This window comes from Polypterus senegalus, chromosome 7 (genome assembly GCF_016835505.1).
Source record: "Polypterus senegalus isolate Bchr_013 chromosome 7, ASM1683550v1, whole genome shotgun sequence".
Taxonomy (NCBI): domain Eukaryota; kingdom Metazoa; phylum Chordata; class Cladistia; order Polypteriformes; family Polypteridae; genus Polypterus; species Polypterus senegalus.
In genome coordinates this window covers 20,599,226-20,612,771 of record NC_053160.1, presented here as the reverse complement: position 1 = coordinate 20,612,771, position 13,546 = coordinate 20,599,226, and the positions used below count along the sequence as shown (strand labels likewise).

Here is a 13,546-nt window from a genome sequence, read left to right as displayed (position 1 = left end):
ATGTTCATACCTTTCAGTTGGCCAACATTTCTAAAAATCCTTTTTTTGCTTTGGTCTTAATTGATATTCTAATTTTCCGAGATACTGAATTTGGGACTTTCATTAGTTGTCAGTTATAATCATCAAAATTAAAAGAAATAAACATCTGAAATACATCAGTCTGTGTGTAATGAATGAATCTAATATAGAAGTTTCACTTTTTGAATGGAATTACTGAAATAAATCAACTTTGTCATGATATTCTAATTTAATGACCTGCACCTGTATAGGTAACTTTGACTTGAAAGATACCAAACTTAACCTTCAAGTGTTGCTTTCCTCATAGGGTTAAAACAAACTACTGGGTACCAACAGTGTATTTCTTTTCAAAACGTGTAGTTTTTTTTTTTATCTTTCTGTGGAAATGCCATACTGACCTAATTTTCTGTCCCCTTAATTTTTCAGAATCCTTGTATGAACTCCTGGACATTGCTAGAAAAGCCAAATGCAAGGTTCTGAACGGGAAAAATGGAACATAACAATTCAGAACATCTGCTGCCTCCGATACCCAGGCTGTAGTACCAGACGCCTTCGTTGACAGCGGTGCCGAGAAACAGATGATAACAACTTCCAAAATTCCTGGCCCCTCCAGACGGAATAACGGGCACTCGGAGAAAAGGGACGGCCGCAAAGGAATTGAATGTATCGGGAAGAGTGTTTTGAAAAATGGCACGTCTTCCTCCGTGAAGGGAGCCATACAGCTGGGCATTGCACACACCGTGGGTGGAATTGGTCAGAAAGCTGACCGGGATGTGCTGATGCAGGATTTTTATGTAGTCGAGAGTACTTTCTTTCCTGGACAGGGTTGCAGCTTGACTCCGGCGCACCACTACGGTGATTTTCATTTCAAGACCTACGCCCCTTTTGCATTTCAGTACTTCAGAGAACTTTTTGGGATTAGTCCAGTTGACTACTTGTACGCCTTGTGCAACGAGCCATTGATTGAGCTGTCTAATCCAGGTGCTAGTGGCTCACTGTTCTTCGTCTCCAGCAATGACGAGTTTATTATCAAGAGCGTGCAACACAAGGAGGCAGAGTTCTTGCAGAAGCTTTTGCCAGGATATTACATGAACCTCAACCAGAACAAGTGCACCCTACTTCCCAAATTCTATGGGCTGTATTGTATGCAGACTGGTGGAAGGAATATTCGTCTTGTGGTCATGAATAACTTTCTGCCATGCTCTGTATGCATGCACCTTAAATATGACCTCAAGGGCTCGACCTTCAAGCGGCGGGCGTCTTCCAAGGAGCGAGAGAAAACACTGCCCACTTTCAAAGACCTGGACTTCATGAAAGACCACCCTGACGGGCTTTTCCTGGATTCTGATAGGCACAACGCCCTCTGCAAGACCATCCAGCGAGACTGCCTAGTACTGCAGAGTTTCAAGATCATCGACTACAGCCTCTTGGTAGGAATTCATATCCTAGATCAGATGCAACCAGAAAAAACAACAGAAATGGTCGAGGGCAGCAGTAGTCCACAAGAACAATGCGAGTCCACTAGACAGAAGGTACTTTATTCCAAGATAAAGGATTTGGTCCAGAAAGATGGCTGTGCTGGGGGAATAATTGAGACCAAAGACAAAAGGCGAGGTATCCCAGCAAAAAATTCCAAGGGCGAGCAACTGCTGGTCTACATCGGCATCATCGATATCCTTCAGTCATACAGGCTGGTAAAGAAGTTGGAGCATTCCTGGAAAGCACTTTTCCATGATGGGGACACCATTTCAGTCCACAGACCAGGTTTCTATGCCGAGAGGTTTCAGAAGTTCATGTGCACTAAAGTCTTCAAGAAGATCCCGGCAAAAACCCTCCCTTCCAAGAAGAAGCCACGCAAAGGACGGAGTGGGAGCAGGACTATTACAGACGAAGAGGCAAGCACATCAGCCTCTATACATTCACTCCGTTCTGCTCATACCTGTAAAAATGTGAACTACATTAACGACCAGTCAGATGCAGCCAAAAGAGAAGGAGAGACAAAGCAGGAAGATGTCTCCATCAATTCTGAACCAGTGGACCTCTCCAGTGGAACATGCAGCCAGGCAACCAGCTCTCCTTGTAGCTCCAGTAGCTTCCAGGTAGACATTTTGAAAAGGGAAGGGGGATTGGAGCAGGAAGTCTTCGCAACCTTATCTACTCTGGTAGACCCATCATATGAACCAACCAACCAGACCACTGGCTCTCTTATTTGCTCCGTTGATGTTGAGCCATGCATAGCAGAAAGAGGAGGAGGAGAAAAGGAAAGTCTCAGGACCCAATCTGCTCCAGTCATCTCGTCCTTTGGACCAAGCAACACCATGATAGAAGAGGCTTCATTTCTGAAGAGGATGATAGGATTTTAATTTTATACACAATTCCTGAACAGGTTGCCCACAAAGGTGCTTTCTTTTTTTTCTATTTCTGGGAGAAGTGATAGCTCAGAAATGGCTAAACTGTTGTGGGTGCCGAATACACGCCTTCTGGGTGGGAAGGAACTGCACTCTGCTGGACAATAGAACAGCTAAAGTGAAGCTGCAATTCAAAGGTCTCCACAAAGTTAATAACCTAAAATTATAAAATGGATGGTTGAAAGCAAAGGTTGGCGTGATTCATTATCTTTGTTTTTGTCCTCTCTTTTTCTCCTATGGAAAGAAAAAAAAATGAATATTTCAATCAGTAAAAGTAAATATTTCTTTGACCATAACAAAACTGCAAACAACCACTTTAAAAATTCTAATAACAAGAATAAGGGAACAGAAAAATGCTAAAAAGACTGAAGGAAGTAATTTCAAAGAAAACTTGAATTAAACTAAAGCTACCTCCACGCTACTACATTGTCATTTAAAAATGGTGTTTTTCAGCCAAAACGATCTCCGCCCACACTAACATCTTCACATCATTTACAAAATGATCTCCGGTCATCATTTACTAAACAATCTCTGCCCACATTAACATCTTCTCATGGTTTTCTAAACAATCTTCACCCAGACTAACATCTTCGCATCATTTACTAAACAATTTCTGCCCACATTAACATCTTCACATCATTTACAAAATGATCTCCGGTCATCATTTACTAAACGATCTCCGCCCACATTAACATCTTCACATGGTTTACTAAACAATCTCTACCCACATTATCATCTTCACATCATTTACTAAATGATCTCTGGCCATCATTTACTAAACAATCTCCACCCACATTAACATCTTCGCATCATTTACTAAATAATCTCCGCCCACATTAACATCTTCACATCATTTACTAAACAATCTTCACCCAGACTAACATCTTCACATCATTTACTAAATAATCTCCGCCCACATTAACATCTTCACATCATTTACTAAATAATCTCCGCCCACATTAATATCTTCACATCGTTTACTAAATGATCTCTGCCAACACCAACATCTTCACATGGTTTACTAAACAATCTTCACCCAGACTAACATCTTCACATCATTTACTAAACAATCTCTACCCACATTAAATAGACCAAAGCTGCATGTGATGTAGATGTCCACTTACACTGGGCATGTGCACAAAACATGCAATTCTTGAAATGATGAAGACACGGTAATGCGACTGTCCAGGGGATTAATGGCAAAACTAGCAAACGGTAAACTATTTTCCTTTAGCACAGGAGTCTTCAATCATGGTCCTGGAGGGCCGCAGTGGCTGCAGGTTTTTGTTCCAGCTCAGTTGCTTCATGAGAAATCATTCATTGCTAATGAAGCACTTGTTGCTCAAGTGGCATTTTTCTGCTTCCTTTTAGTTGTCTCACTTGTTAAAACTTTGAACCCTTAATTTTAGTTTTTTTTAGTCTTAAACAGATGCATTCATTGTTTTAACTGCTCCTTATTAACAATAAAATTCAAACAAAAAAGGAGCCAGCAGTGTTCCATCTAGCTTGTCTCCATTTACACCTGTGTGTATTCATCATTCACTCTTTGGTTTAATAAAGAAACTGAAGAGAAAGTGAAGAACTGGAAATTAAGCTTCAAATCTATTGGATGATCTCATTAGAAAGGGAAACAAAAAAATCTATGATTTAAGAATGACCAGACATTGTAGAGTTCAAACACTAACAAGTCATGATGTTACAGTAAATAAGACCTGTTAATGGCAAGGATTGTCTTCTAAGTAAGCAACAGGGTTTGAACAAAAACCTGAAGCCGCTGTGGCCCTCCAGCACCGTGACTGAGGACCCCTGCTTTAGCACACACATTCAAACTATACAAAATACAGGTAAGCAACACAATAAGCGCCATGAATAGCAACTCTTGTGTGTCTGCTGTTTTGGAATATGATTATCTTCTGTGAAGGGTGAAAAATCGGGCAATGAGACGTTGTAATGAGCAGAAACCAATCAGGGAAGGGCCGTGTAATTAGCACAAAGAAATCAGAGCAAGATGATAGTCCGAGTTCGTCTTGTGGTGGGTGCGGCAACATACTTTACCAATGCATGCTCCCCAACCTGACCTGACCCACCTTCTTCCCTTCTGCGTCTATAACCGCAGGCAATTACATAGCATAAAAGACAAGCAGGAGTTAAGTTACAATCTAAATAATGTATTATTGATACTATTCATAAAATTATAACAATAAGCAAAATACATATGAATATTGGCAATCATATAACCTGATAAATGCTGATATGTAATTTCAGGCAGCACAAAGACTTGCACTTACTTTAAATGTCTCTAGTAAAGTCATCATTTTCTAGCTTTTTTCAGGGCAGGCCACAGGCCTGTCTCAATATGGCTGCTGGGCTGTGCTTCTCAGTGTGGTCTTCGTTTCAGTCCATGGTGTGTGAGATGCTCCTTCATCATGATGGCCTGAGAGAGAGAGAGAGGGAGGGGTAAGGCAACCACATTTATACATTCTCTGTTCAAATTCTACAGCCAATAGGGCGTCGTGGTACAGAATAGCTTCTGATTCAAACCCAAACAGCCAACTTTAGACCAATAGAATTCTGGTGCAACACATCCCTCAGTTAGTGGCTTATTTTCACACCTGCCCCCAAAAACCATTTGTTGAGTGAAGCTTGCCAGCAAGATAGTTTGGCTTTCCTTGTGGGGGTTGATAGAGAGAGTCCTGCAGAGAATCACTTGCCAAACTGGTTTTAGGCACTACCCTGACCCCATCATTAAATTCACTTCATTACTCGGTCCTAAAGACTCTTGGATTAGACACGTAAACATATCAATGAAATGAAACACTAATATTACATTTGCTTTGTCTGACTTACAAATAAAGACATCTATCTCTCTCTCTATACAGGTGTATATATATATATATATATATACTAGAGGGCTTTTCGCATCTCTGCCGCTCGCAAACAAATCCTTTATTTCTTGCAGATCCGCCTCTCCATTGAGAAGAAACACTACTTTTCCCTGATGGCAACAAGAATTAGATGATCTTGAAGTCTCCGACTTAAAGTTTAAAACCAAACAATATCTACATACTTCTGTCATATCACCTATGTCCATATATTCCATCTCTTTTCGCTTTCAACTTTATAGCACACTGAATTTTGATTCTGTGTTTGAAATTACATCGTGACAACGCAACGTATAACTGCCCATGAGTGAATATCGTTTGTTTCTCTCTACATGAACTGTGTCTGACAATAGCATTCACACAAATGAGAAATAATTGAACCCTTGTGCGTGGATGTAAATGTTTTAGATGTGGGCAGGAATTTGCAAATCTTTTTGCATAAACTCTTGTCTCGTGGGGCTTGAAATTTTCTCTCGCAGGATTTCACTTTCAACAAGCAACCAATCTTTTAATTCTCGCGGGTAGGCCTCTTCATTGAGAAGAAACACTACTTTTCCCTGATAGAAACACGAATTAGACGATCTACAAGTATCCGACCTAAAGTTTAAAACTGGACAATGTATTCGATCTCTTTTCGCTCTTCCATTATTTCACCGAGTAATAATTTCCTTTTGTTTGCACTAATGTGATCTTTACTATCATTTTTTTGAGACTTTCGAATTTTCGCACTTCCATTATCTCTAACCTGCTCTGCATGTGTATCGCTCCAATGTTTTTGAATTCTTTACGACGTTCTACTTTGTCATCTACTCTTTGTCTTTTATTTCCGGCCCCAGGCTTGGTTAAATCTCTTGGCACAAAGTCTCGTCTCGCAGCACGTGAATTGTCTCTCTTCAAAAGATCACATCTCGTTGCAGGTTAAAAAGTGTTGTCTCCCAAAATTTTTTTATTATATATTTATATATATAAATTCCAATGTCCATCTGTCTGTCTATCTGTATGTCTGTCCGCTTTTCACGAGAGAACTACTTAACGGATTTAGATTGTTTTTTTACATTCCGGTTGATTTTGCGACTTCTCTCATCATGCTAAGTATCATGATTCGCTTGCGTTACCGATTTATTTGTGCAAATCCGAGAGAAACGTAGCGGGCCGAGGGGCGGGGGTTCGGGACCTCAGGAGTAGGGAGCTGGGCGGGGCCCTCCTCACTCACGCATCAGCCTTCGTTTGAGTCTCTCTACCTCTCGCCACGTGTTGGAGCGTACCTTACCTTGACGAAGCGAAATCGTCAGAGCAAAAGACGCACCAAAAGGTCTTCACCTGAAATGAAGGCTCTAGGAGTCAGAGGATAGGCAAACAGAGTATATAGCTTTTATTGCAATAAAACAATAACACGGATTCAACCCAATTAGGCCAAATTGAGCTGAGCCCCGAACAGGCCAAAAATCAAAGTTTATATAATAATTTCTTATCATTCTGAGCTCGCTCAAAACAGCTCATTTGCTGCTCATTCTGACTCCTTTTCTGCAGCTGGTCTAATTAACCACCGGTACAGTAATCCTTCCTCGATCGCGGGGGTTGCGTTCCAGGCCCCCCCACGATAGGTGAAAATCCGCGAAGTAGAAACCATATGTTTGTATGGTTATTTTTATATATTTTAAGCCCTTATAAACTCTCCCACACTGTTTATAAATATTCCCCGCAGAGTTATACAACATAAACCCTTTGTATTCTCTTAGATATTAGGTAAGATTCATTGAAATTATGTATATAAACACACTGTTTATATACAGTAAAACCTAAATATTATTTTAAAGATATTGAGTGTCTCCGATATCACATGTTACAGCCATTACGATAGACAGGCCACCAGCAATAAATACGTACAATGCAAGAAAAATTGTATACAGTAAATGTGTGTACAGTGACACTAAACGTACGTACATGTACTAAGTACTGTAAGTAGAAAATTAATTATGGTTACTCACCAACAATGACACGATGACTTGTCCAATAACGATGAGTTTAATTTTACTGCACAACAAAGGAGAGCGTTACAGCCCTTAAAGGAGCCTCTTCAGGCGATTGTGTAGCACCGCCGCTGTTGTTCTTCTGACAATCTTCAATCCAAATCCCTAAAGCAGATTCCATCCAGACTACTGCCTTATTACATCCACTAACAACTTGTTTTGCACCCTGGTTAAAAGGACACTGCGGCCGTAGATCTTATATTCCTTTCCTACTTTTTAAATAAAAAGAATCATAGCTTTCAACAAATCCAAAACGTTTAACTTTTCAGCAATCGTTAACATCTTCCATTGGCGCTTGGGCACGGCCCCTGAAGCAGTAGCAGATCGTTTTGGAGCCATAATGAGGGGCTTGACTATGCACAAAGATAAACACAAAAGAGCACAACTCTTTACACAGCGAAACACGTTGATGCTGAATGAGCGAGACGAGACTTCCTGGTTAACACTGCATTCAGCAGGCAGGAACTTAACTGCGTGCTCTGATTGGTTAGCTTCTCAGTCAGGAGAACTTAACTGCGTGCTCTGATTGGTTAGCTTCTCAGTCAGGAGAACTTAACTGCGTGCTCTGTTTGGTTAGCTTCTCAGTCATCCTCCAATAGCGTCCCTTTTATGAAATCAACTGGGCATACCAACTGAGGAAGCATGTACAGGAAGTAAAAATACACATTGTCCACAGAACCCACGAAGCAGCGAAAAATCCGCGTCATATATTTAGTTATGCTTTCATATAAAATCCGCGATAGAGTGAAGCCGCGAAAGTCGAAGCGTGATATAGCAAGTGATTACTGTATTTTTATTTTCTGTCATTTATCTTTACCTTTTTGCTTTGCTTATTTTTTAGTCGGCCTTGAGTTTGGAGATGTTTCCCCCTCTTCCACCTTTGGGCTGTCTTATCTGATCATTCCCCCTTCCTTGGTCTTCGAGCTAATAAGCTATTAGTGGCTATAGCTAAGCTTTAATTAAAAAAGAAATATGGCATGTGCCTTTATTTAACTATTTGCTTAGCATGCCTGACTTGCATGAATACTGGCACTAAGGCTAATGTTTATTATGCTAATACATGAATATACTAATTTTATTTTCCATAACCTCCACTTAGCTAGTGATACCCGTTTGTTCAGCAGACATTATCATCTAGAGATTGTTAAGGAGTAACGTTTGATGTTTTTGAGAGAGAGATCAGAGCTACGAGTGTTTTAGAGGGTAGCTGCTGACTGGCACAGATATCACAGCCATGTGCTTTTCTCTCCATGTGGCGCACACTCTCCCGTCAGAGCTGAACACGATCAGATACAGTGCCAACATTTGACGTTGGAGCGTACCTACTTTCCACATGGCTAGAATTACATTTTTTTAAATTGATTTTTAAAGTTTGTCCTGTTTCACTGATAGCTGGGTGGAGCCGCGGGGGACAGCTAGTACAAAATATTTACCAATTGTGGAATACCAGGGGCATACGCCTCTCCAAACCCGGACATAGACAGGCACAGAGGCACAAGTCCAAAGCAACACACGATTATTTTCCTTCGCTCCCCATCTTGATACAGTACATCAAGCACAAAGCACACAATGCTCAATCTTCTTCTTCTTCCTTCCCTCTCTCTCTGCTGCCTCCACTCCTCTCCCAGCAAGCTTTGTCCACCTCCTCCCGACTCTGCCTCTTCTTATTCAGCACCTGGGAGTCCTCCAGGCAGCTCATCAGGATTACCTGGAATCATTCCCAGGTGTGGTGGAAACCTACTGAATGGCCCCTGGTGGCCCCCACGGAATCCAACACGGTTGTACCAAACTCTAAGTCCCGGTGTGCCCTGCGGGAGCCCGTGGTGCCACAGCCACCCAGGAGGGCTGCCCTCTAGCGTCCCAAGGAATGTAGTGCCCCCCCAGATGCCCTCTCCCTTGGTCCTTCCATCCAGGTGGCGTCCCGGCCAGATAATGGCTGAGGCCACCTGTCACACAACTTATATACAAAATGTAACACCACAACACGTGACCCGAGGTTAATGTGTGGGTTTTTCTTATAATTGCTGGTTTTGGATTGTAGGAAACTTTTAGTGCATTATTGTCTGCTTTCACCTAATAATTATTTTTATCGTTTCACTGGTGATATGATTGCAGACTATTTTAAAATTGTGTCCTTTGCTTAGCTAATTTTGTTGTTATTAACGTTGTTCATTGCCATTGTAATGTGTGATGTCACAATTGTAATGGCTCTTTAAAATGGCGTTACGGTAATACCAGCACCCAGATGTCTGGATATTTAAATAAACCTATGACGCAGGGCTTTGTTTTGTTTTGTTAGTCAGGACTTTGCTTTGTTTTTTCTTTTTGAGTTACTAGGGGGCTCGGCCCCCCTGCTCTCTTCGCCCCGTGCGGGCCCTATGCGCTCGTCATTTCCTGGATCTGCTGTTTGTGATGAATCGTGCTGTGCTTTTGGATAAACGCGAATATCAACACTGTCTTTGATATCTCCGTCTTTGTTATTTTCGTCACATGTTGGTTTATTATATATGTGAGCGTGATCTTTTGGATTCATACAGAGATCCAAGAAAACCTCTTTGTCCGTGTTTTTCAGATAGAGTTCGTGTGAAGTGCGATACTTTTGGATGTATGGATTTGTATCCATTATTGGCTGCAGAATTTCTAATTCGTCCGATCGTTTAACTCTTTTAATTCTGTGTTGCATAAATATAAACCTGACCAAATTGTGGTTTCTTTGAAATTAAACTTGTCGTAGCTTTAATTGTTGCGGGACCACAGATTCTCATAGCGTATGGTCCAGAATCATGTAAATGTATGTTTTGAGCATTGAATGTTGCGAATGCGAACAGATTATTGTAGATGAGGATATTTTGCCTGTAGTGTTTGTGGATTTCACTTTCACCAAATAACAAATCTTTTAATTCTAACGGATATGCCTCTTCATTGGGAAGAAACACTACTTTTCTCTGATGGCAACACGAAGTAGACGATCTACAAGTGTCCGAATTAAACTTTAAAGCCAAACAATGTCTACATACTTCTGTCATATCACCTTTATCCACATATTCAATCTCTTTTCGCTGTTCTGTTATTTCACTGAATAATAATTTCCGTTTGTTTGCGCTAATGCGATCTGTATCTCTATTATCTCTAACCTGCTCTGCATGTGTACCGCGCCAACATTTTTGAATTCTTTACAACGTTCTACTTTGTCTTCTACTCTTTGTCTTTTAACAGGGGACTGCACTTTCTCCGGTCCTGTTCAATCTATATACATCAGACTTCCAATATGACTCGGAGTCCTGCCACGTGCAAGAGTTCGCTGATGACACTGCTATTGTGGGCTGCATCAGGAGTGGGCAGAGGAGGAGTATAGGAACCTAATCTAAGACTGTTAAATGGTGCGACTCAAACCACCTACAACTGAACACCAGCAAGACCAAGGAGCTGGTGGTGGATTTTAGGAGGCCCATACCCCTCATGGACCCCGTGATCATCAGAGGCGACTGTGTGCAGAGGGTGCAGATCTTTAAATACCTGGGAGTGCAGCTGGATGATAAACTGGACTGGACTGCCAATACTGATGCTCTGTGTAAGAAAGGTCAGAGCCGACTATACTTCCTTAGAAGGTTGGCGTCCTTCAACATTTGCAATAAAATGCTGCAGATGTTCTACCAGACGGTGTGGCGAGTGCCCTCTTCTATGCAGTGGTGTGCTGGGGTGGCAGCATAAAGATGAAAGACGCCTCACGCCTGGACAAACTGGTGAGGAAGGCAGGCTCTATTGTAGGATTAAAGTTGGACAGTTTAACATCTGTGGCAGAGCGACGGGCACTAAGCAAACTCCTGTCAATCATGAAGAATCCACTGCATCCACTTAACAGTATCATCTCCAGACTGAGGAGTAGTTTCAGTGACAGACTTTTGTTACTGTCCTGCTCCACTGACAGACTGAGGAGATCGTTCCTTCCCCGACACTATTTAACTCTTCAATTCCACCCGAGGGAGTAAATGCTAACATTATTCAGTTATTGTCTGCTTTTACATGCATTTTTATTACTCTTTAATATTGTTTCTTTGTATCAGTATACTGCTGCTGGATTATGTGAATTTCCCCTTGGGATTAATAAAGTATCTATCTGTCTATCCATCTATCTTATTTCTGGCCCCGGGCATGGTTAAATCTCTTGGCACAAAGCCTTGACTTGAAATTATCTCTCTGAAAACATCTTGTCTCGTCCCAGGATGAAAAGTTTAGTTTTGTCCCAGGATTTTTTATATAATAGAGAGATATATTGAATTTAGTTGCTACAATACAGCTACGACAAGACATTAGCCCCCTAAGCACTAATCACAATGCAGAAATTGGCAATGTTTTCATTTCTGGGTGAATGTCACAAAGCCATGTGCTGTAGTAGCCTAGAGTAACACAAGGAGCACATCGAAAGTGCGGAGCAGGCCGTGACATTTCACCCTCTCATGTGCAAGCAACAAGAAAAATATAAGAAAAGTGCACAAAGAGACATGGACGCTTCTAGTGCCCCGATTGTGACGCTGAGCTGTGCATTGGTGTCGGTTTCAAAGCATGTCTGTATCAGTATGGCAGTGGGCACTCAACTTATCTGTCCTGCTGCATTTATGTTGACGTTTGGTATCTACATGTCTCTATTACACATAATAATAGTTTTCTTTATGAAAAAAAATGTAACATTTTTGGCATGTTTCTCCAGGCTCTGGAAGACAGAGGGTGCTACTGAGCACCAGACCCCATATACAACTAACACACACACAGACACAGGTTCAGCTATAATGGATTTTTATTCCTCCTTATATAGAATAGAGTATGTATATGGACAGTCAATCCTTCTTTTTCTCTCTTCTCTTCTCCCTACTCCTCTGCCACCTAACTCCGACTCACTGATCTCCCTTTAAACCAGACCCTGGGAGTACTGTATGTACTGTACTCACGAATAAGGTCTCCCGTGGATAAGTCGGGACTTGATTTTATTGTATAATTTCTGGTATTTTATAATGCTGGTTGTATAAGTCGAATGCGGAAAACTCCCGCTATTGGTCCAAGAGATTATGATATGCTACCACGTGAGAGAGTAACCACAGAGCACACTGCCTTTTTATTTCTATGTATTGTGCCTACGTGACCACACGGTAATACCCGAACTATTCCGAGCGACGTTTGCACTTGTTTGTGTTTTTTGTATCTCACACCCTCATACACCTTTATCGTAAGAGCATCTCTTATCTACGATGGAGCATTCGATCAGAAGAAAATATGAAGCTGGTTTTAAATTAAAAGTCGTTGAAGTAGCGAAAGAAATTGGTAACTGCGCTGCTGCAGCAAAATTCGATGTGTCTGAGAAACTGGTGCAAGATTGGAGTAGACAATAAAAAATGTGTCATATTTTTGAACGGGCGTTGTATTATCGTAGTATTTCCCTCTACTTACCCTTTACCTATTTTCCCTCAAGGGTAAGTGTTCTTGTCAAGTTCATTATCGGGTTGGTCTACTGTTGCACTTTAAGATGAACAAACACATACATAGATATACACATACACACAGACCCTAACCACAACAGTGCCCCATGAATGACACACACACGCTGATTAACCTTTAGCACTTTAAACCACACAAATGCCTTAGGAATAAGACAGCCAGTCACTCTCTCAGCACTTCAAGAGACTTACTTATTATCAGCACGAACAACATGCAATGTTTTAATGACACCTCAGACCTAAATATTATTCTTGGTCTACAAGAATACATTTAAACATACAAAGACTCAGCACTCTTGACTACAGGCCATTTATCAGACAAGAATACCTTCTTCACATACTGTTCCCTACTATTGGGTGGAGCTCTCACTCTCAGCCTTAATAAACCTTGCAGCACAGAGGTAATGAAAAATATTCGGCTGCACTAGGTGCTCAAAGAAATCTACCTTATTACTTCAATCACTCAAGACATGAAGACAACGCTTAGAAAGTTAAAAGCAGCATGGTATTTATTACAAGAATAAAAATACTAGTGGAACAAAGAATAATAGAAAATAAGTACTGATAGGAAAGTCTGGATATATATAGTCGTTAGAAAAAGTTTACGAAAAAGTTAAAGATGTCAAGGATGAATGACCCAGGGCGGCGTTTGATTTAGCAATCAATGTTCATGATGCTTTTCTGACGATCAGTGACGTCTTCGTCCATCGTCGCTGTTT

The 13,546-nt window shown here is 41.1% G+C and overlaps 1 protein-coding gene across 2 annotated transcripts; it reads left to right on the top strand.

The window, feature by feature from the left end:
* Window positions 1–449: 449 nt before the first annotated feature.
* On the top strand, window positions 450–10,595 carry LOC120532383 (phosphatidylinositol 4-phosphate 5-kinase type-1 alpha-like). 2 transcript variants are annotated; one of them, XR_005634283.1, is made up of 2 exons: window positions 450–2,616; window positions 10,555–10,595. XR_005634283.1 is itself a non-coding variant. In XM_039758324.1 (2 exons), exon 1 carries the CDS (start codon window positions 597–599, stop codon window positions 2,379–2,381), a length of 1,785 nt encoding a protein of 594 aa, XP_039614258.1. In that variant the 5' UTR covers window positions 450–596; the 3' UTR covers window positions 2,382–2,417; window positions 10,555–10,581. The 2 variants fall into 2 exon arrangements, 1 of the variants encoding a protein (XP_039614258.1); XM_039758324.1 differs by having other exon boundaries at window positions 450–2,417; window positions 10,555–10,581.
* The last annotated feature ends 2,951 nt before the right edge of the window (window positions 10,596–13,546 follow it).

Bases quoted from the DNA above. Each gene is read 5' to 3' on its own strand.
- LOC120532383 (XM_039758324.1), top strand. From the start codon at position 597: ATGATAACAACTTCCAAAATTCCTGGCCCCTCCAGACGGAATAACGGG.